This window comes from Anguilla anguilla, chromosome 1 (assembly GCF_013347855.1).
Source record: "Anguilla anguilla isolate fAngAng1 chromosome 1, fAngAng1.pri, whole genome shotgun sequence".
Lineage (NCBI taxonomy): Eukaryota > Metazoa > Chordata > Actinopteri > Anguilliformes > Anguillidae > Anguilla > Anguilla anguilla.
This window is the reverse complement of record NC_049201.1, coordinates 8,019,069-8,038,331: the sequence shown is the minus strand read 5'-3', so window position 1 is coordinate 8,038,331 and position 19,263 is coordinate 8,019,069. Positions and strand designations below refer to the sequence as shown.

The following is a 19,263-nucleotide window of genomic DNA, read 5'->3' as shown; positions in this document are numbered from 1 at the left end:
AAGCTCCTAATATCACTTATTTCTCGGTTTTAATCTGTCCTGCAGAGCTCAGCATTAAAAGCTCCTAATATCACTTATTTCTCTGTTTTAATCTGACCTGCAGAGCTCAGCATTAAAAGCTCATAATATCACTTATTTCTCTGTTTTAATCTGTCCCGCAGAGCTCAGCATTAAAAGCTCCTAATATCACTTATTTCTCTGTTTTAATCTGACCTGCAGAGCTCAGCATTAAAAGCTCCTAATATCACTTATTTCTCTGTTTTAATCTGACCTGCAGAGCTCAGCATTAAAAGCTCATAATATCACTTATTTCTCTGTTTTAATCTGTCCTCTAGAGCTCAGCATTAAAAGCTCCTAATATCACTTATTTCTCTGTTTTAATCTGTCCCGCAGAGCTCAGCATTAAAAGCTCATAATATCAGTTATTTCTTTGTTTTAATCTGTCCTCTAGAGCTCAGCATTAAAAGCTCCTAATATCACTTATTTCTCTGTTTTAATCTGACCTGCAGAGCTCAGCATTAAAAGCTCCTAATATCACTTATTTCTCTGCTTTAATCTGTCCTGCAGAGCTCAGCATTAAAAGCTCCTAATATCACTTATTTCTCTGTTACAATCTGTCCTGCACTACATATTAAAAGCTCATAATATCACTTATTTCTCTGTTTTAATCTGTCCTGTAGAGCTCAGCATTAAAAGCTCATAATATCACTTATTTCTCTGTTTTAATCTGACCTGCAGAGCTCAGCATTAAAAGCTCCTAATATCACTTATTTCTCTGTTTTAATCTGTCCCGCAGAGCTCAGCATTAAAAGCTCCTAATATCACTTATTTCTCTGTTTTAATCTGTCCTGCAGAGCTCAGCATTAAAAGCTCCTAATATCACTTATTTCTCTGTTTTAATCTGACCTGCAGAGCTCAGCATTAAAAGCTCATAATATCACTTATTTCTCTGTTTTAATCTGTCCCGCAGAGCTCAGCATTAAAAGCTCCTAATCTCACTTATTTCTCTGTTTTAATCTGTCCCACAGAGCTCAGTGGCTAAGCGCTACGAATGAGCGGAGCTACCTTCAGGCGCTCTTGTTGCTGGTGAACGGACACATTTGGAGCTGCATTCTTCGGCTATTAATAAGCTGCACATAATTACAGCCTTTTTTGCCCTCTCACTGGGGGGTTTTGTTTCCTTTCATGCTCATTCTAACCTTGTATTATTTGTACTTCAGGACATTCTGCCTGCATATCTCTTTCAATGCCTGTGGTTTAGTGACAATGTGATTTGCTTTGGTTCTGCTAAATTCTTTTAAAATTTTTATTATATATATATATATTTTTTTTTTTTTTATATTGAGCTTTTCCCCATATAACCTTTTTATATGTAACTCAAAGCAAATTGTTGTTCAACGGTCGCTAAGTGTGTATTTACCGGTGAATATTCATGTTTATGATCTATTAAAACTGTTCTTTTGCAAACATAATGAACTATTTCCTGTTGTCTTAATTAATGATCATACAGTGTGTATATACTGCAGACACACACACACACACACTCAGGAATCTGCTGCACCGTTCACACCATCATTGGTTTGCAGTTTTTTTTTTTTTTTAAACAGAGCTCGAATAAACCATAAACTAATCATTAGCACTTATAAATGCTTTGTGGTGTTAGCTGGGGGTTTAGCTGTGTTGTTTCCCCAACCCATACACCCTTGCGTTTAACTGTCTGGAGAGACAGATGCAACTGCGCAGACATTTCTGTCAAACACCCAGGGCAGAATTACAAAATCGTTACTGAGTGGAGTGTTGTTTGATTCTTTGAATAACTTTGTTGACCAAATAAGTAAATGACTGTTTAACAGATATCCCTTTGATTTCACAGTCAGCATGCCGATTATGTGCATGAAAAAACTGTCAACAAATGATAGGAGCAGCAGTGACCATCTATAGCCATTCACAATCTCTGAGCTCTTTCACTGTAAAGAAGGCAAACTTGCTTCAACCACCACCAATGTTTAGCAGCTCATATTGTATAATGCATAATAAAGGAAAGCAATATGCTACTATACTACTATATACTCTACTGCACGTTACTTTGTCTATGTTTATCTATATATTGTAGAGCAGATTTGTTCTGTATTAAGTAATCATTTTCTCTTAATGGGAAAAAGAGAAGGTACCATAAGTATTCGCAAATATAGTTATATATCATCAGTAATATATTTCAAAATGTTCGGTAGACACTCATTTTGTTTCGTAGGTTTTTTCCTAAGGTAAACCTTTTCAGTAATTTAATAACACATTGTTTCTGCCTTGAGCTTCCCAATAAATAGTATGTGTGTGCATTGTTCATTGCGTGAATGCTCCATAGATCCTACCGAAGACTGAAGCATTCCTGTCAAACTCATGTGCAGTACATATATTTGCCCCTGTACTCCTCATACATGCTGTAATAGTCTGAGTATTTAAATCCAGAGTGGACAACTTTCAGTTACGTAGGGAATCTGTAAAACACACCGTTATTAGAAATTTGAACTCGTTTTAAATAACAGAAAACTGTTATTTAAATGTGTCTTCCTGTTTAGATTAGCATCTTTGATCTGATCGGAAATTGCAAACGAAGTACAACAACAGACAGCGGTCTCTGCCGTGTGAAGGCCCTGGGATAAGCCGACCTATCCGGGGCAAGAAGTGTGCCCGTGCTGTTCTGCTCTGTCTTAATTTCTGCATTAGGGAAAATACAGAATGACCAGGGAGCAGCAGCGCGACTGGTCTACGGACGCGTCCGGTTTCCATTGGGGCTTATGGAATAGTTTCAGCCTGTTTCCAGCTGTATTAAGCAGCGGGAGGTTTTCGATCGCTTCTTGCTCTTCGTTTCAGGTCGTTTTTGTCATTGCCATCCGCATCTCTACCTCCTCCGCTGCTGGGGGAAAAAAAAAACATTTCCTGTGCGCGATAAACCATAGCGGTTTCTTTTCAACTGCCTGCACTGGAAATTCTGCACCCAAGGCTTGAGTGCATGTCTGCGTGTGCGTGTGTTCATTTTAAAAACCACACGTGTCATATTTTCTCTCGTTTTGAGCTGGCGAGAACTTGTTGCCTTTTATTCTTTTCGTCGGCTGAATCTCACAAACTTGTGAAATTGGTTTTTTTTTTCTAACAGAGACAAAATGTAACCGGGCCTCAGTATTCTGTGTCTGCTATTATGACACCCGATGTAAACTATTCCATTCACATACATTACTGCGCATATCATTGTTTTGTCAGAAACTTATTTTCCGTTTGAGAAGATTCTCAGTCGCAGGTTGCTGTCCATGAGGTTTAAAAGCCCAAATGTAGCTACAGTATAACCTGGTAATAGCGACATACAGCAACACAGCAAAGAAAGATTAGTCCGGCCTGCGTACTTAGTTATTTACAAGTTCATTAGGCCTACTTCCATGTTGACCCTTATTTACGTACTCGTCACAGTGACACAGTCATTGTAGATGTACTCTCAGAGATAAAGGTACAGTGTAGGTACATTTTTGTTCTTTAAGGAACAAGTTTCCTGAAAGTACAATAATGTTATATTTGGGTGCTAAAAAGTACATTTTACAAACAAAAAATATACAAATGAATTATGTATTGCTGGCTAGGGGTACAATTTAAGGACTTATAGGGTACCACCCCAGTGCCAGGTGTTTGTACCTTTTTAATGACTTTTTCATTCTTGTACACTCTCATTTTTTTTCTGAGAGTGTACAAGTGTGCTTAAAAAAAAGTGGGACAGAACAATAAATTCTCAGAATTATATTTCTCGCTGTAAAAGGGAGAAGAAATGTAGCACAACCAAGGGCAGCAGGAAACCATAATTGGTGCACCTCGGTCATGTGACCTGCTTTTTGCACGCTGCGATGCCCCTGCAAGGTGCAGAGAGGAGAGAGAGAGAGAGAGAGAGAGAGAGAGAGAGAGGAGGGGCCAGCGACGCCTCCCGTGTGGCGGGAAACTGTTGCTCCACCGGCAGACTGTGAGACCGCAGCCCAGGGCCTGTGTCGGTGCAAGAACAACAGCGGGGAGAGGATGTGGTGACAGGCGGGCCGTGTGCAGGCACCCCCCCCCCCCCCCAGCCCCCCCCCCGACCCGACACACATACACACACCTGCCCCACTGCAACCTCTCTCACATATGCACATGCATACACACACACTCAAATACACATACACACATGCTACTGTAACACACTCACACTCACACATACATACACATGCACAGGCACATACATACATACATACACACGTGCCCTGCAAACTCACTCTACCTGCGCTCTCTCACGTACAGACACACACTCACACAGACACAGAAGCACACACACGCACACTCACATACACACATGCTAACACACTCACACTCACAGACACACATACATACACATGCACAGGCACATACAGACATACATACACACACACACACCTGCCTCGCTGCAAACTCACTCTACCTGCACTCTCTCTCACGTACAGACACACACACTCACACAGACACAGAAGCACGTGCACACACACACACACACACAGCCACAGTCGCTCCGCATTCAGGGAGTGTTCCATTTTCATGCACATGGCACTGAGCACTCAAACGTGGCTGGGGCTCTGTGACGCCTGTGCAGCACAGCTGGGTTTGTAAATGGTGCTGCTCGGCTTATCTTGATCAGAATCCCACCTGGAGACTCCTGAAACCACGGCCGCTACTGCTACTGCTACTGCTACGCGTCATAGTATCTGCCGTTTTAGTTCGGTAACCAAACTCTCATATTTGCAATTGGGGGCCAGCTACCTCGTAAAAAATAGTTTACCCACTTTCATAGATGATAAAATGTAGGTTTATTATTATTATTACTATTATTGTATAAGTAAGGTATATCTGGCATCTCTTGTATTTTTAATTATAAATATAAATGGGTTTAAATGACAACTTGCCTTCCTGTTCGCTTCTTGACAGGCAGTAGTTGTAACCTTTCCCTGAAGTCACCCTCATTTTCCAGTCTACATCGCCCCCTGCTGTCCAGGGGTGGAACCACACAAGCAGATCCCAAGCATTTTGGAAAAGAGTAGAAAAGTCAACACAAATGCCAGTTTGGGCAGCTGAGAGGTTGTAGCTGCAATTTAGAGGCAGACTATTAATTTAAAATATTCAAATTAATTCTCCTTGTTCTCTTTACATAGAGACGGGTAATGCACTGTATGTCCATGTCGGAAAATTTGGCAAAAGTGAATTCATTGATGATTGACATACAAAAAAACCTACACACCCCACAGATTACTTACTTGTATTGCACTTCACAGTGCCTTCAAACAATCAAAGGCACCAGTTCTTAGCTTGAATTTAGACGGGTAAAAGTCTAGACTAGTCTATTTGTTGACCTTCACAGAACGGGAGTGGATTTGAGAGTATCTTCCGTCTGAGGAGCGATGTGCACGTGTGCGTGCGGTCGCAGCTCGCGGGGTGACTGACAGCAGTTTGCCTGCAGGTACCGTCTGCGTCACGTCTTCTGTGGTTTTGTGCAAAGCGCACTCACAGTGGAGCCTTTATTGTACAGCCCCCTGCTTGGCTTTCGTTACCGTGGGTACTCCCAGCGCAGTACCACACGGCGGGGTCCGCCTCCGCCACCCCGGCCGACTCCAGAACAAAGTGGGAGTCGTTGGGCCTGCTGGCGCCGAACCCGTCCCGACTGGGCGGGTCCACGCTTCCCGTACCCAAAGAGGAGAACCAGGAATGTATCCCCTCTGTCTGGGTCCGGCGGTACCAGTAGGTGAACGGGCTGCTGGTGCCGTAGACAGAGCAGGTGACCTTGGCGGGGGAGCCTGGACGGAGGACCAGGTCCAGTGGGGACTGCAGGACCTGGAGCAGGTCCACACCTGCCGAGAGACAATGAGAGAGATGAAGAACTGAAGGGCGTTTCATTAGCTCTGCTTTCCATAGCACTTTCTGTGTTTATCCTCTGAGCCTCCAAGAAAATGATTTTTTTAAATTTATTTTTTTAAAACAAAGCAGTTTTACACTCACAGTTCCATTGCAGGAGAAGAAGAAGAAGAAGAAAGGTCATGATTGTGCTTGGGGCCGTCTCCTCATGAGACACTGCCTGTGAGCAAGAAAGAAACACGGTACAGTCTGAATATTTATGAGGGTACAGAGGCTTCTGCCAACCCCTTCCACCCGCCCCCCCCCAAAAAAAAAAAAATGCTCAGCTGGGTTTGTAGTTGTAGCCCTACACTGACCTCTGGTGGGGATCAGGAGAAGTGCAGCACAGGTTTTTGATGGGGCGTTGCATGACTCTGTGTGACTGTGGCTGAACTGCTGGCGCAGTAATACGTGGCGGTGTCATTTAGCTGCAGGCCTGTGACATTCAGAGGGAAGTTCTGCCGGTTTGGCCGTGCGGCCGAGAACCTGGGGTCCTTGGATTCCTTTTCTGCCGCCGTCCCCTCATACCTGGACAGGTAGAGCAAGACCAGACCCTGACCCGCAAACTGGCGGTACCAGTACATGTACTCATGTGTGCCATCCTGTTGACAGGGCAGTTGAACGCTGCTTCCTTTCTGCACCACAGCAAACCTGTCTTGGCGAAACCGAGCGGCCAACGTTTCTGGTGGAGAGAAAACAAAAAAAGAGAATCAAAATGAAAGCGTGCGCACAGGTTCCATTCATCACGCTAGTGCACGTTAATTGCAAGCACACGCGTGTGTGTATGTATGCACGTGTCCAACCCCGCTTTGATTATGAAGCATAGTCTTTAAAAGTCTGCTTCTGCGGTCCTATCCAGGTGCAAACATCGTGTCGGTGCCGCGGTCGCTCTGGTCCGAGGCGGTTTGTTTGAAACTCACGTGTAACGAAGAGAAGCAGATAAAGTGCCGTGAGGAAGTGCATCGTGGTCCACGATGCCACCAATTGTCAACCCCCTATTGCCTTTAACCCTATTGCTTTTCTACTAAGGGCTGCTCTGTGCTTTGTTTTGTGTCTTTGCTCAGGTATATCTCCCTCCCTCCCTCCCTCCCTCCCTCCCTCCCTCCCTCCCTCCCTCCCTCTCTCTCTCCCTCCCTCACCACAAGCTTCACATTGGCAGACAGCAAATAGCTACTCTCGCACTGGCAACCACACCATTAGAGGTCATACTCAATCTCAGGCCAGTCTGACTTTATACCACACTGACCTCTAGTGGCAAACCGTGGTACTAACAGTGATTGGTCCAAAAGAAGCAATGACTCCAAATCGTGACAAAAAGCAAGATAAAGGAAACAAATTCAGTACAACATGGCGAAAAGAAAAGAAAAGAAAAAACCTAAAAATACATTTATTTTATTTCATGCTTAATAGAAACTATGGCACTCAAGTGGTGAAAATCAGCTGAGTGGTTTAATCAACAAATAGTAACTTGCTTTGCATTATTGTTCCTGTGAATTCATTAGCACGAAAACTAACAATGGCAAGCACCATTGCTTTCATTTGTAATTTATTTCTTTTAAATTCAACCACGCAGATCAATCCAAGCATTGTGGACAAACACAAGACCGAACAATGTAATGAAAATATTTTTTTTATTTAACACAATAATTACAAATAAACAATAACAGGAATTAAAACAAACATGGGGGCCATATTCATTAACATACATTTTAATAACCAACTGGAAACTTCTAGAGTTTAAGAAATCATTTACTATAAACACCCCAGAAAACAAATTACCTAAAAAAAAAACTCAAAGTTGTAGTTCCAGCTTGTTTAATTTGAATGGGAAGCCTTTCATAAAAAAAATAGATTTTAATGTGGAGAGAAGTTACAAAACAAAATGACACCTAACTCATTTCTGGAAAGCAAACATCAGGACGTACATCACACTAAAAGGGTGATTTCTCTTAGTTATCCTCACGGACAATGTGTGTCCGAGATTTCTATCATTGGCAAAAAATTGTTTTGGATTTTATCAATTGTGGGCACTGCCATTGCAGAAACAGAATATGCTGAATATAAACAGAAATAAAATATATTATAAAGACATTGCAACACTTCACCAAATAAGCATAAATATACAAATTGCTGTTTTCAGATATAGTAATGTATATTTTATACTACACTGTTGTGAAATATATTAATCATTTACCCCATACTGAAGTACATTTCATTTCCATAAGCCTGCAGAAATCCGGAAGCCGTTAAGTTTGGACAGAAACTCCATTTGACCCTTTTCTTTAATTCATTCATTTAAAAAAAAAAGGGGAAAAAAAAGAAACACTGATAAAAACAAAGATAAATACATCGCAGCATAAAGCTCAAGGATCTGGGTTTGCGACTCATGAGGTTGTTGGTTTGATTCCCAGGTGTGCTGCCTCCTTCCTATCCTTAAGCAGGGTACTTAACCTGGATGGCTTGAGTGAATAACCAGCTGTATAGATGGGCAGTATGTAGCTTTTTAAATCACTCTGGATAGGAGTGTATTGTAAATGGCTAGGATGTAAGCGTAACATGTTAAATGTACACGCTTTTAACCACACATACATCTAAGAAATTGTATGCTGTTCAACTGTGGTTTAATTGATATATTTCAGTATTCACCTTCTGCAAAATGTTACTCCAAATACTGGAACCGTTACACACCTCAATATAACTTTCAAGGTTTTAAAAAAATCTTTAAAAAATTTAAAAAACTGGCTTCAGTCCAGTGTGAGGAATACTTTCAGCGTTAAATGGTTTGAACACGGGCCTCGATCCGCAGATACATCCCACATTGGACTGGCCTGATTTCTCCTCATTTTAACTGGCCAATCACACATACACTGGCCAATCTAACCAATCATAAGAAATAAGGCTCAATAACTTGAGCGCCCGTCAGGAAGGTCAAGACCTATGACCCCCACAAATCGCAGACGCATGCCCAGTACTGTCTCATAATTATCTCAAAATAATTTAGAGGACATGACATACCAAACCTGGCATCTCTCACATCATAAAGTGGCCACTGAGCGAATGAGATTCACACATGGTGGTGGTTCATGAAACCCCATTTCAGAAGGGCATGAGGAAATGAACTTTTACTGAATGCCCCTCCCCCGTGGACACTCACAAACCATCTTTGGTCACACTGTGTACACGATACAGGCAGAGGTTAAGGCACGAAACCATGGCCGGTCCTACTGTGCCGAGTTATGAACAAATAAACTGACCAAATATCTGTTCATCGTTACCGCTCCTTGCACAAAGTCTCATTCAACTAACACTTAGGATGGCAGTAATGGTACACTTCTAAACTTATTTGCTGCCAAAAACGATCACATCCCATTCCCACGAAGACATAACTCAAACTAAACTTTTATTTAAAAAAATGTATACATGTACTGAATTCCCTGAACAGAAATGCTTACGAAATCTACAAAAAAAAAAGAAAAATAAAAATCATAGGGTCACGACTATACTCCACCACAGGAAATGGGTCTCAAGTTCAGGTCCTCGGCTTCTGAAATTCAGGTGTGTGAATGAAGTTAAGGTACTGCTGTATGAAGTTAAGTTCTGGAGGGGGGGGCGGGGAGGGGGAGAATGGTCCTTGAGCCTGCCTAGCTGCAGCCAGTCCCTTGGCCCCCTCACAGGACCACATGACCTCCTGACCTCCTGACCTCGGGGCCCGGCTCCCCCGCAGGCCTAGCCCAGCGCGGCGGCGCCCCCCCGGCTGTGCCGGGCACAGCTGGCGCAGCAGAAGCTGGAGTAGTACTGGCTGGAGCACAGGCGGGCGTAGATGATCAGCTCGCAGTTGGCCAGCTCCGGCTGATCCACGCAGTCCGAGGGCAAACCCAGCCCGGGTCCTTCACATGGGGAGGAGGGAGGGAGGGAGGGAGGGAGAGAGAGAGAGAGAGAGAGAGAGAGAGAGAGGGAGGGAGGGAGGGAGAGAGAGATGAAGAGGGAGGGAGGGAGAGAGGGAGAGAGAGCGGGACAGATGGAAGGAGGGAGGGGGAGAGAGAGAGAGAGAGAGGGAGGGAGGGAGGGAGGGAGGGAGGGAGGGAGGGAGGGAGGGAGGGAGAGAGAGAGAGAGAGAGAGAGAGAGAGAGAGAGAGAGAGAGAGAGAGAGAGAGAGAGAAGAGGCTCTTTAACAGTGAGTAATAACAAAGAGCAAATGAAATTTGGGGCAGTACAAAAAAACAAAACTGAACTATACAGGACAAAAAAATGTAAACAAAATTGTGCACCCCAAACCCTCAAACATATAAACAAAAACATTATTTGCAATAATTCACACATTTTCAGAGCCCTGCATGTCTCAGCATGGAAAGAGTGAACGAGGAAGAAGTGGCGGAGGAGGAAAGGTGAAACGTGAAATTTACAAGTTTAATGACACCTTTTTCTTCTGTTGCTAAAATGTGCTCTCCAACTCATACTTCTTTAAGGATTTCGCTTCCACACATGACTAGCATGCAAAAATGATTTTCAGGCATGCAGTGAGTAGAATCTGACCTATCGCCATGCATTTCACCCAGACAGGTCCGCCCCGACTGACCTGACCCAGGAAGTAATTCAGTAAGCAAAAATTTTGCTCCTTGAGCACCCCTGTTTTAGACTGAAGACCTTGTGCCGAGAAAGATCCTCCACAAACAAAATGCAAAATTGCTAAGAGAGCACAAAGAAAAAAAATTAATCTCTCATAAGATTCACACACATTTCTGTGATCATTGTAACCAGGTAGAGGGAGAGAGCAGAGGAAGAGGGACAGACAGACAGGAAGGAGAGAGAGAGAGAGAGAGAGAGAGAGAGGCCGACCGGCTGCACACGGTAGCGTGCGAGGTGTTGGGGAACAGTGGCCCTCACCTGGCTGTGTGTCCTTGCTGACGCGCACCTCGGCCGTGGCACTGACAGAGAAAGTTCCGATGTAGGCGTTGCAGGTGTACGCACCTTCGTCCGCCGGCTGCACGTTGTTGAGGATCAGACTGCCGTCCACCGACACCTGAACGCGGCCGCCGTCCGGCCGCACCGGCACGCCGTTCCTGAGGGACGACAGCGCCGTCAGACACAGTCCTGCACCCTATTATGACATCACAACGGAATAACCAATTGAAACGGTGGTAAAGATAAAATGGCCGCCCGGTTGCCGGGGGGGGGTTTCCGTCGGCTCGAGCAGAACGCAGCAGGGGGGGTGACGTAAGCCCTTCCCGGGGGGCCTGAGGGAAGAGCGCTCCTCTGACCTCACCTGGACCAGCCAACGTTGACGTTGTCCCCGGACACCACACACGGGAGGTGGGCGGTGCTGCCCCGGGACACGTGTACGTTATTGGGGGCTGTAGTAATCCGCAGGGCCTCTGAGGTGCACAAATACACACGGCTTGTTGAAAACAATTATGCGCATTAAAGGTAAATACTGTAGATTTAGCTAAATGTGTACATAATTTTTAAAAATACAACTGAAGTATCCTCACCAGCTACTTTGAGCTGCAGTTGTCTGTGCTCCCTCTGGTGGTGGGTGGAGGCAGTGCAGGTGTAGAACCCAGAGTCCTCAGAGGTCAGCGGACCAATAACCAATGAGCCATCTGATTGCTGAGTGTGTCTACAGAACACCACAGCAGCTAATCACGGATATTCATACGACAACACAGCCAACATACGCACACACACGCACACACACAGCAGGCTCAGCTGTTACCTCAGGGAGTTGACGGGAAGTCCATTTTTGGTCCACTCGATGTTGACTGAAGACGAGGCAGAGGCGGGGCTGATTCTGCAGGGCAGTCTGGCTGTCTGCTTCACCCGCCGCTGCACCAGCGAGGAGCCTGATTGGTCGATACTGAACCTGGAAAATGGGAGAAGCACATCCGTGTGTGTATGCAAAGGTAGACGTGTGTGTGCGTGTGCGTGAGAGAAAGAGTGTGAGTGAGTGTGTGCGTGTGCGTGTGTGTGTGTGCGCGTGTGCACGTGCGTACCCACATGTGTGTGTGAGAGAGACTGTGAGTGTTTGTGTGTTTGCATGTGTGTGTCTGTGTGTGTGTTTCAGTACCTGGGGGAGTTCTGTCGGGGCACTTCAGACGACTGGTCGCTTCCAGAATTCGGCCAATCAGATCCGCCATGGATGGGGGGGCCGGGGTCCGTCTGGGGCGACTCTGGGGTCACACAGACAGATCGAACATAAAGCCACAGCCCTCCCACTTCTGCCAACAGCGGGGTTTTTAATCAGGGGGCCAAACGCACGCGTGACACCGCAAGCGCGGCGGCCGGAGCAGCCTTACCCGAGACGGACAGGTAAATGTAGCGGTGGTCTCTCTCCTGACCCCTGGTGGCCACACAGAGCAGCCAGCCGGAGTCCTGCAGGGTCAGGGGCCCCACCAGCAGGGAGCCGTTGGGCTGCTGCTGATGCCTGGATGCAGAGGGAGAGAGAGGGAGGGGGAGAGAGAGAGAGAGAGAGAGAGAGAGAGAGAGAGGGAGGGAGGGAGAGAGGGAGAGAGAGAGGGAGAGAGGGAGGGAGGGAGAGAGAGAGGGAGGGGGAGAGGGGGAGAGAGAGGGAGGGGGAGAGGGGGAGAGAGAGGGAGGGGGAGAGAGAGAGAGAGAGGGAGAGAGGGAGGGAGGGAGAGAGAGAGGGAGTGGGAGGGAGGGAGGGAGGGAGGGAGAGAGAGAAAGAGGGAGGGAGGGCGGGGGGGAGAGAGGGAGAGGGACGGAGGGGGAGAAAGAGGGAGGGAGGGAGGGAGGGGGAGAGAGAGGGAGAGAGAGGGAGGGAGGAAGAGGAACGGACGGAGAGAGGGAGTGAGTTACCTTCTGGCTAAAACACACATGGTTCACAAGTACTGCATTGATAGCTGTGATAAATAATAATAATAATAATAATAATACATTCGATTTATAAGACACCTTTCCAGAGCCCAAGGCCGCTTAACAAACTTAAAATGGTAAAAAAAAGAAAAAAGAAAACAGTATGTATAGAAAGCAAAATAGATACATAGGACAAAATAGATTCTGAAGAGAGTACAGAATAAAGTATAAACACAGGCATACTAATCAAGGCAACAGTGGAAGCCATGGGCAGGTGACACAGGAGAGGTGGGTCTTAAGTAGGGATTTACAAAATGGACGTAGCCCTACTGCACCGAGCGTCTTCCACCTCAACGAAATGAGCTCAGCGTATCTGAATGCCCCCACGCAGAGGTGAGAGCGCGCGTTTCCAAGGCGACGGGGCCGCTGCCCGCCTCTCACCTGTTGGCGGTGAGCGGGACGCCGTCTCTCCTCCACTCCACCACGACGGTGGAGGAGGGCAGGGGGGTGACCCGGCACGGCAGCACCACCCTCTGCCCCACGCGCCCCTCCACCGTGGAGGGGTCCGACTGATCGATGCTCACGCCTGCCACGCTGGAGGGGCGGAGGGGGGGGGGAGGGGGGACAGGAGGAGAGAAGGGTGTAGAGACACAGACAGTGCAGGGGCGGCAGATTATGCAGTCACCTAAATTTAACCAGAATGATCATTAACGGCCTGGCCGCATACCAGTAACTGGACTGGGTGTGTGTGTGTGGGGTGTGGGGCGGGGGGCGGGGTCAAATTCACCAAGCCGTGTACTGAGCAACTCTCCCCAAACCCCCCAAAACAAAAACAGGTCCCAGAGAACAGGCCCACTGGAAATGATTAGACCCCGTGATGTCAGAGGAGGCCCGTCTGCCAGGACCGGTCACCAAGGTAACCCACAGGGGGAAAAGGGCCGATTTGCCTTCTGTTGTTGGTGGCTCACGTGATGCAAAGTGTCCCCCGCGTGACCTCAAACCGAAACCGCAATTTTTGCACGAAAGGGAACGAAATATCCGATGAGCAGATCAGAACAGTTAGAAGAAAAAAGGAAAAAGTGAACTGAAGATCTTTGCACAAATACAGGCTTCATTCCCATTCCGTTTGTGGTCCAAAGATGATCAACACATGCGTATCAGTCCTTTGATCCAGAGGGACATTTTGTTTTCATACATTTGGGATCCTTTAAGCCTCATGGTGTCCCACTGGATCAATGGACTGATTGGAAAGATTAAAATGAATTCTTTCTGTCCCCAGATGAATCCTCCAGATTTTATCAATATCAGTACAAACTTAAACTCACGATTAGGTTTATCAACTAATACTAGAATTATATTTAGTCAATCTGAAACTCTTGCACCCGCCCCCGTGATTTTGAGCCAATCAGACAACTCTGAGGTCCAGGTCATGATGGAGAGAGGGATTCTGGGTCCAGAAATACAGACAGCTTCCTGTACAGAGCAACCATACACTTACAATATCAGCACAGCCTGTTCAATTTTTTAATTATATGAACACAAAATAATTTAGTTTAACCACGAATAGATTTGCAAACTGTATCTTTATCTGCACATGTATGGTTCTTCCACTAGGGTGCGGACAGAGACACAGGCAGACAGACAGGTGGAACAGTGCAGCCGATTCTTTATTGTGACATCAGCAATGACAGGAAGCATGTGGGCGGCGGTGGCACAAGGCTGGCGGTGTGGCAGGCGCTACAAGGCTAACATCATTCGAAGCAAACAATGATGGAGGGGGAAAAATGAGTAGAAAAAAAAGTCTGCGTGAAGGTACAATCCAAAAAGCAGGGGCACTGTCCAACAGAGGCACTTCAAGGTCCACAAATCCTGGGTCCTTCCACACGGTGACATGGTGTGTGTGTGTGTGTGTGTGTGCGTACATGTGTGCCTGTGCCTGTGTGCGTGTGTATGTGTGTGTGCCAGTGTGTGTGCGTATGTGTGTGAGCATGTCTGTGTTTGCACATGTATGTGTATGTTCGTCTGTGTGCCTGTGTGTGTGTGTGTGAGTGTGTGTGTCTGTGTGTGTGCGTGTGTACAATATGTATGTGTGCATGTGTGTGTGTGCGTGTGTGCCTGTCTGTGTGTGCCTGTGTGTATATGTGTGTGTGTGTGTGTCTGTGTGTGTGTGTGTGTGCATGTGTGTCTGTGTCTGTGTGTGCCTGTGTGTATATCTGTGTGTGTGTGTGTGCCTGTGTGTGTGTGTGTGTGTGTGTCTGTGTGCCTGGGAGTGTTTTGACAGACTGAATCTAATCTGGGACTCATCACTCACTCATCTCAGACTTAAAGAGTCGCACAGGTGGGCGGGCTCCTCCCTCCCCGGGGGGGCGGGGCCTGGGGCTGGAGCCGGGCCGCTCCGCCCCAGCGCTCTTACCTCTCGTTCTGCACCTGGTCGGGGGCGGGGCGGCGCAGGCGCACCTGGGCCCTGTGGGCCTCGGAGGCCGCGCCGGTGCTGGTTCCCCGCTGCCTCCCGGAGGAGGACACGGTGAACACCCTCCTCATGTCCCGCGAGCGGTCGGGCGCGGCGGCGGCGGCGTCCTCCCTCCCGCCCCCGCGCGCCGCCACCTGCACCGTGTGCGGCTGGCTCCGGGGCCAGCCCTGGCACTCCCGCTGGCAGTCCTCCCGCGAGGCGAAGTTGTTGCCGTTGCCCTGGCAACCCCCGTACCAGAAGTGGGAGCAGGCGCCGGCGGCGGGGTCGTAGTAGTAGCGCGCCGTCCAGTCGCTGCACGGGCCGGGGAGGCGGGGCTCGGAGCACACCCCTCGGTGGCCTGCAGCGCGCCACGCGGCACAAAACAAAAAAAACACAGCGCAGAGTGCTTAGCCAATCAGGTTCCCCATACAGCCTGTACAGCACAATAAACCCGGCACAGAACAAAAAAACACAGCGCAGAGTGCTTAGCCAATCAGGATCTCCATACAGCCTATACAGCATAATAAACCCGGCACAGAACAAAAAAACACAGCGCAGAGTGCTTAGCCAATCAGGCTCCCCATACAGCATAATAAACCCGGCACAGAACAAAAAACACAGCGCAGAGTGCTTAGCCAATCAGGCTCCACATACAGCTTAATAAACTCAGCACAAAACAAGAACACAGCGCAGAGTGCTTAGCCAATCAGGCTCCCCATACAGCCTATACAACATAATAAACCCGGCACAGAACAAAAAAACACAGCGCAGAGTGCTTAGCCAATCAGGCTCCCCATACAGCTTAATAAACTCAGCACAAAACAAAAAACACAGCGCAGAGTGCTTAGCCAATCAGGTTCCCCATACAGCCAATACAGCATAATAAACTCAGCACAAAACAAAAACACAGCGCAGAGTGCTTAGCCAATCAGGTTCCCCATACAGCCTATACAGCATAATAAACCCAGCACAAAACAAAAACACAGCGCAGTGTGCTTAGCCAATCAGGATCCCCATACAGCTTAATAAACTCAGCACAAAACAAAAAACACAGCGCACTGTGCTTAGCCAATCCGGATCCCCATACAGCCTATACAGCATAATAAACCCGGCACAGAACAACGCTCAGCTGCTCTACGCGAGAAACGTAGCGGCACTCAGCGTTGAGGGCGCCCCGCCTGTTCAGGCTCCTTCGGCCTCTGCACCCCCCCCCCCCCCCAGGCGCTGGAGAGACTGACTGATGATGTCACAGGCACGTGGTACGGAGCGCACTCACGCCGGGAGCCCAGGGGCTGGAGGGGTAACTCAGGAATGCAGCTTCAGTGTGTGGACTGTCAGAACAGCACATCCACCCAAAATCCCAACGTTTCTCTTCCAGAACAGCACATCCACCCAAAATACCCTAACTCCCAACGTTTCACTGAGAACAGCACATCCACCCAAAATTCCCTAACTCCCAACGTTTCACTTTCAGAACAGCACATCCACCCAAAATCCCCTAACTCCCAACGTTTCACTTTCAGAACAGCACATCCACCGAAAATCCCCTAACTCCCAACGTTTCACTTTCAGAACAGCACATTCACCCAAAATCTAAACAAGACCAGGTCAAAACCTAGCATATGGCTGGACCTAACACACTTCATCCAGCTGACCAATGGTGTAACTGCATAACTCAGTCACTCGGTCACAGACATTCGCGTTTGTAGGGCTGGTTTGTAGGACAGTCCAGTGTTGTGGTCCAGTCAAAAATCCCAACGTTTCACTGTCAGAACAGCACATCCACCCAAAATCTCATCACTTCACTGTTAGAACAGCACATCCACCCAAAATCTCATCACTTCACTGTTAGAACAGCACATCCACCCAAAATCTCATCACTTCACTGTTAGAACAGCACATCCACCCAAATCTCATCACTTCACTGTTAGAACAGCACATCCACCCAAAATCTCATCACTTCACCGTTAGAACAGCACATCCACCCAAAATCTCATCACTTCACCGTTAGAACAGCACATCCACCCAAAATCTCATCACTTCACCGTTAGAACAGCACATCCACCCAAAATCTCATCACTTCACTGTCAGAACAGCACATCCACCCAAAATCTCATCACTTCACTGTTAGAACAGCACATCCACCCAAAATCTCATCACTTCACTGTTAGAACAGCACATCCACCCAAAATCTCATCACTTCACTGTTAGAACAGCACATCCACCCAAAATCTCATCACTTCACCGTTAGAACAGCACATCCACCCAAAATCTCATCACTTCACCGTTAGAACAGCACATCCACCCAAAATCTCATCACTTCACTGTTAGAACAGCACATCCACCCAAAATCTCATCACTTCACTGTTAGAACAGCACATCCACCCAAAATCTCATCACTTCACCGTTAGAACAGCACATCCACCCAAAATCTCATCACTTCACCGTTAGAACAGCACATCCACCCAAAATCTCATCACTTCACCGTTAGAACAGCACATCCACCCAAAATCTCATCACTTCACCGTTAGAACAGCACATCCACCCAAAATCTCATCACTTCACCGTTAGAACAGCACATCCACCCAAAATCTCATCACTTCACTGTTAGAACAGCACATCCACCCAAAATCTCATCACTTCACTGTTAGAACAGCACATCCACCCAAAATCTCATCACTTCACTGTTAGAACAGCACATCCACCCAAAATCTCATCACTTCACTGTTAGAACAGCACATCCACCCAAAATCTCATCACTTCACTGTTAGAACAGCACATCCACCCAAAATCCCATCACTTCACTGTTAGAACAGCACATCCACCCAAAATCCCATCACTTCACTGTCAGAACAGCACATCTACCCAAAATCTCATCACTTCACTGTTAGAACAGCACATCCACCCAAAATCCCATCACTTCACTGTTAGAACAGCACATCCACCCAAAATCCCATCACCTCACTGTTAGAACAGCACATCCACCCAAAATCCCAACGTTTCACTTCCAAACACCAGAAAGGGTTTAAAGCGTTGTGTAACGCCAAGGTTGTGCCTCAGACAAAAATGCTCCAAAGAACTCCTTCAAAGGAAAGGACAGTGCGCAAAGTGTGTGTGTCCGCGCGATCTGCTTCTGTGTATGAACCGTGGACATTTAAATACTTAACTACTTATCATGAAAGATCATTTTCATACTTGTGAATTCTAACACTTAAGTGCAGAACTAATACTCCCAGGCATCCAAAATCTGTTCCATAAGTCCCTATGATCTTTACCGCCATCTTGCTTTACCCCGCCCTCTCCTCTCTCCCCCCGTCCCTCCTTCTCTCACACACACTCACCGCCTGTGGGGGCATTCCGACACCCCTCCTTGCGGGGTCCTAATGCCGGCGTCACCTGGTCGTCACAGCAACCGAAGAGGCTGAGCCGGCAGTCCCTGGGGGCGTTGGGCTGGGCCGGGAACGGGTCCTGGGGGGGGGGGGGGGGGGGGTGTGTTAGGGGCGGAGAGAGGGGGGGGGGATATTAGGGGCGGAGAGAGAGAGAGAGGGGGAATGTTAGCGGTGAAGAGAGAGAGAGGGGGGGAATGTTAGAGGTGAAGAGAGAGAGAGAGAGGGGGAACGTAAGGGGTGGAGAGAGAGAGAGAGGGGGAATGTAAGGGGTGGAGAGAGAGAGAGAGAGAGGGGGAATGTAAGGGGTGGAGAGAGAGAGGGGGTAATGTTAGAGGTGAAGAGAGAGAGAGAGGGGGGGATGTTAGGGGCAGAGAGAGAGAGAGAGAGAGAGAGAGAGAGGGGGAATGTAAGGGGCGGAGAGGGAGAGAGAGGGGGATGTTAGGGGTGGACTGAGAGAGATAGTGGGGGGAGGGTATGATAGGGGCGGAGTCAGGGAAGATGGGGCGAACCCCGATAGGACAGGACTAAACAAGGCCCTCACCGTGGGGGGCAGCCCCGGGTTCTCGGGACACCCTTCCCGATTGGGACCCGGAGACACGGTCACACCGTCCAGGCAGCACCCGTACCTGACGGAGAGACACAAAAACGAAAAATCACAACGTGGTCCTCGTCCCACACACAGCAACG

The 19,263-nt window shown here is 47.6% G+C and overlaps 2 protein-coding genes and 1 gene segment (V, D, J or C); 1 reads left to right on the top strand and 2 right to left on the bottom strand.

Moving 5' to 3' along the window:
• LOC118210508 (M1-specific T cell receptor beta chain-like) overlaps positions 1-1,472 on the top strand; it is a 128,818-nt gene extending 127,346 nt beyond the window's left edge. Inside the window, exon 9 of the mRNA XM_035387130.1 lies at positions 1,029-1,472. Within this exon, the coding sequence (XP_035243021.1) occupies positions 1,029-1,055 (27 nt within the window). The 3' untranslated portion in view covers positions 1,056-1,472. The remainder of the gene's footprint in view (positions 1-1,028) is intronic.
• A 4,069-nt stretch (positions 1,473-5,541) lies between these two features.
• Positions 5,542-6,108, bottom strand: LOC118237236. The segment is given in 2 exon segments: positions 5,542-5,885; positions 6,034-6,108. Coding segments are annotated over 2 exon segments (384 nt in total).
• Positions 6,109-7,542: 1,434 nt separating this feature from the next.
• The window catches only part of LOC118237206 (papilin-like), a 36,388-nt gene continuing 24,667 nt past the window's right edge, over positions 7,543-19,263 (bottom strand). The window contains exons 18-28 of the mRNA XM_035435704.1: positions 19,118-19,202; positions 18,529-18,655; positions 15,152-15,545; positions 13,180-13,428; positions 12,222-12,349; positions 11,993-12,095; positions 11,642-11,788; positions 11,418-11,545; positions 11,192-11,300; positions 10,813-10,988; positions 7,543-9,815 (exon numbers count right to left, since the gene is read on the bottom strand). Of these exons, the coding sequence (XP_035291595.1) occupies positions 9,655-9,815; positions 10,813-10,988; positions 11,192-11,300; positions 11,418-11,545; positions 11,642-11,788; positions 11,993-12,095; positions 12,222-12,349; positions 13,180-13,428; positions 15,152-15,545; positions 18,529-18,655; positions 19,118-19,202 (1,807 nt within the window). The 3' untranslated portion in view covers positions 7,543-9,654. The remainder of the gene's footprint in view (positions 9,816-10,812; positions 10,989-11,191; positions 11,301-11,417; positions 11,546-11,641; positions 11,789-11,992; positions 12,096-12,221; positions 12,350-13,179; positions 13,429-15,151; positions 15,546-18,528; positions 18,656-19,117; positions 19,203-19,263) is intronic.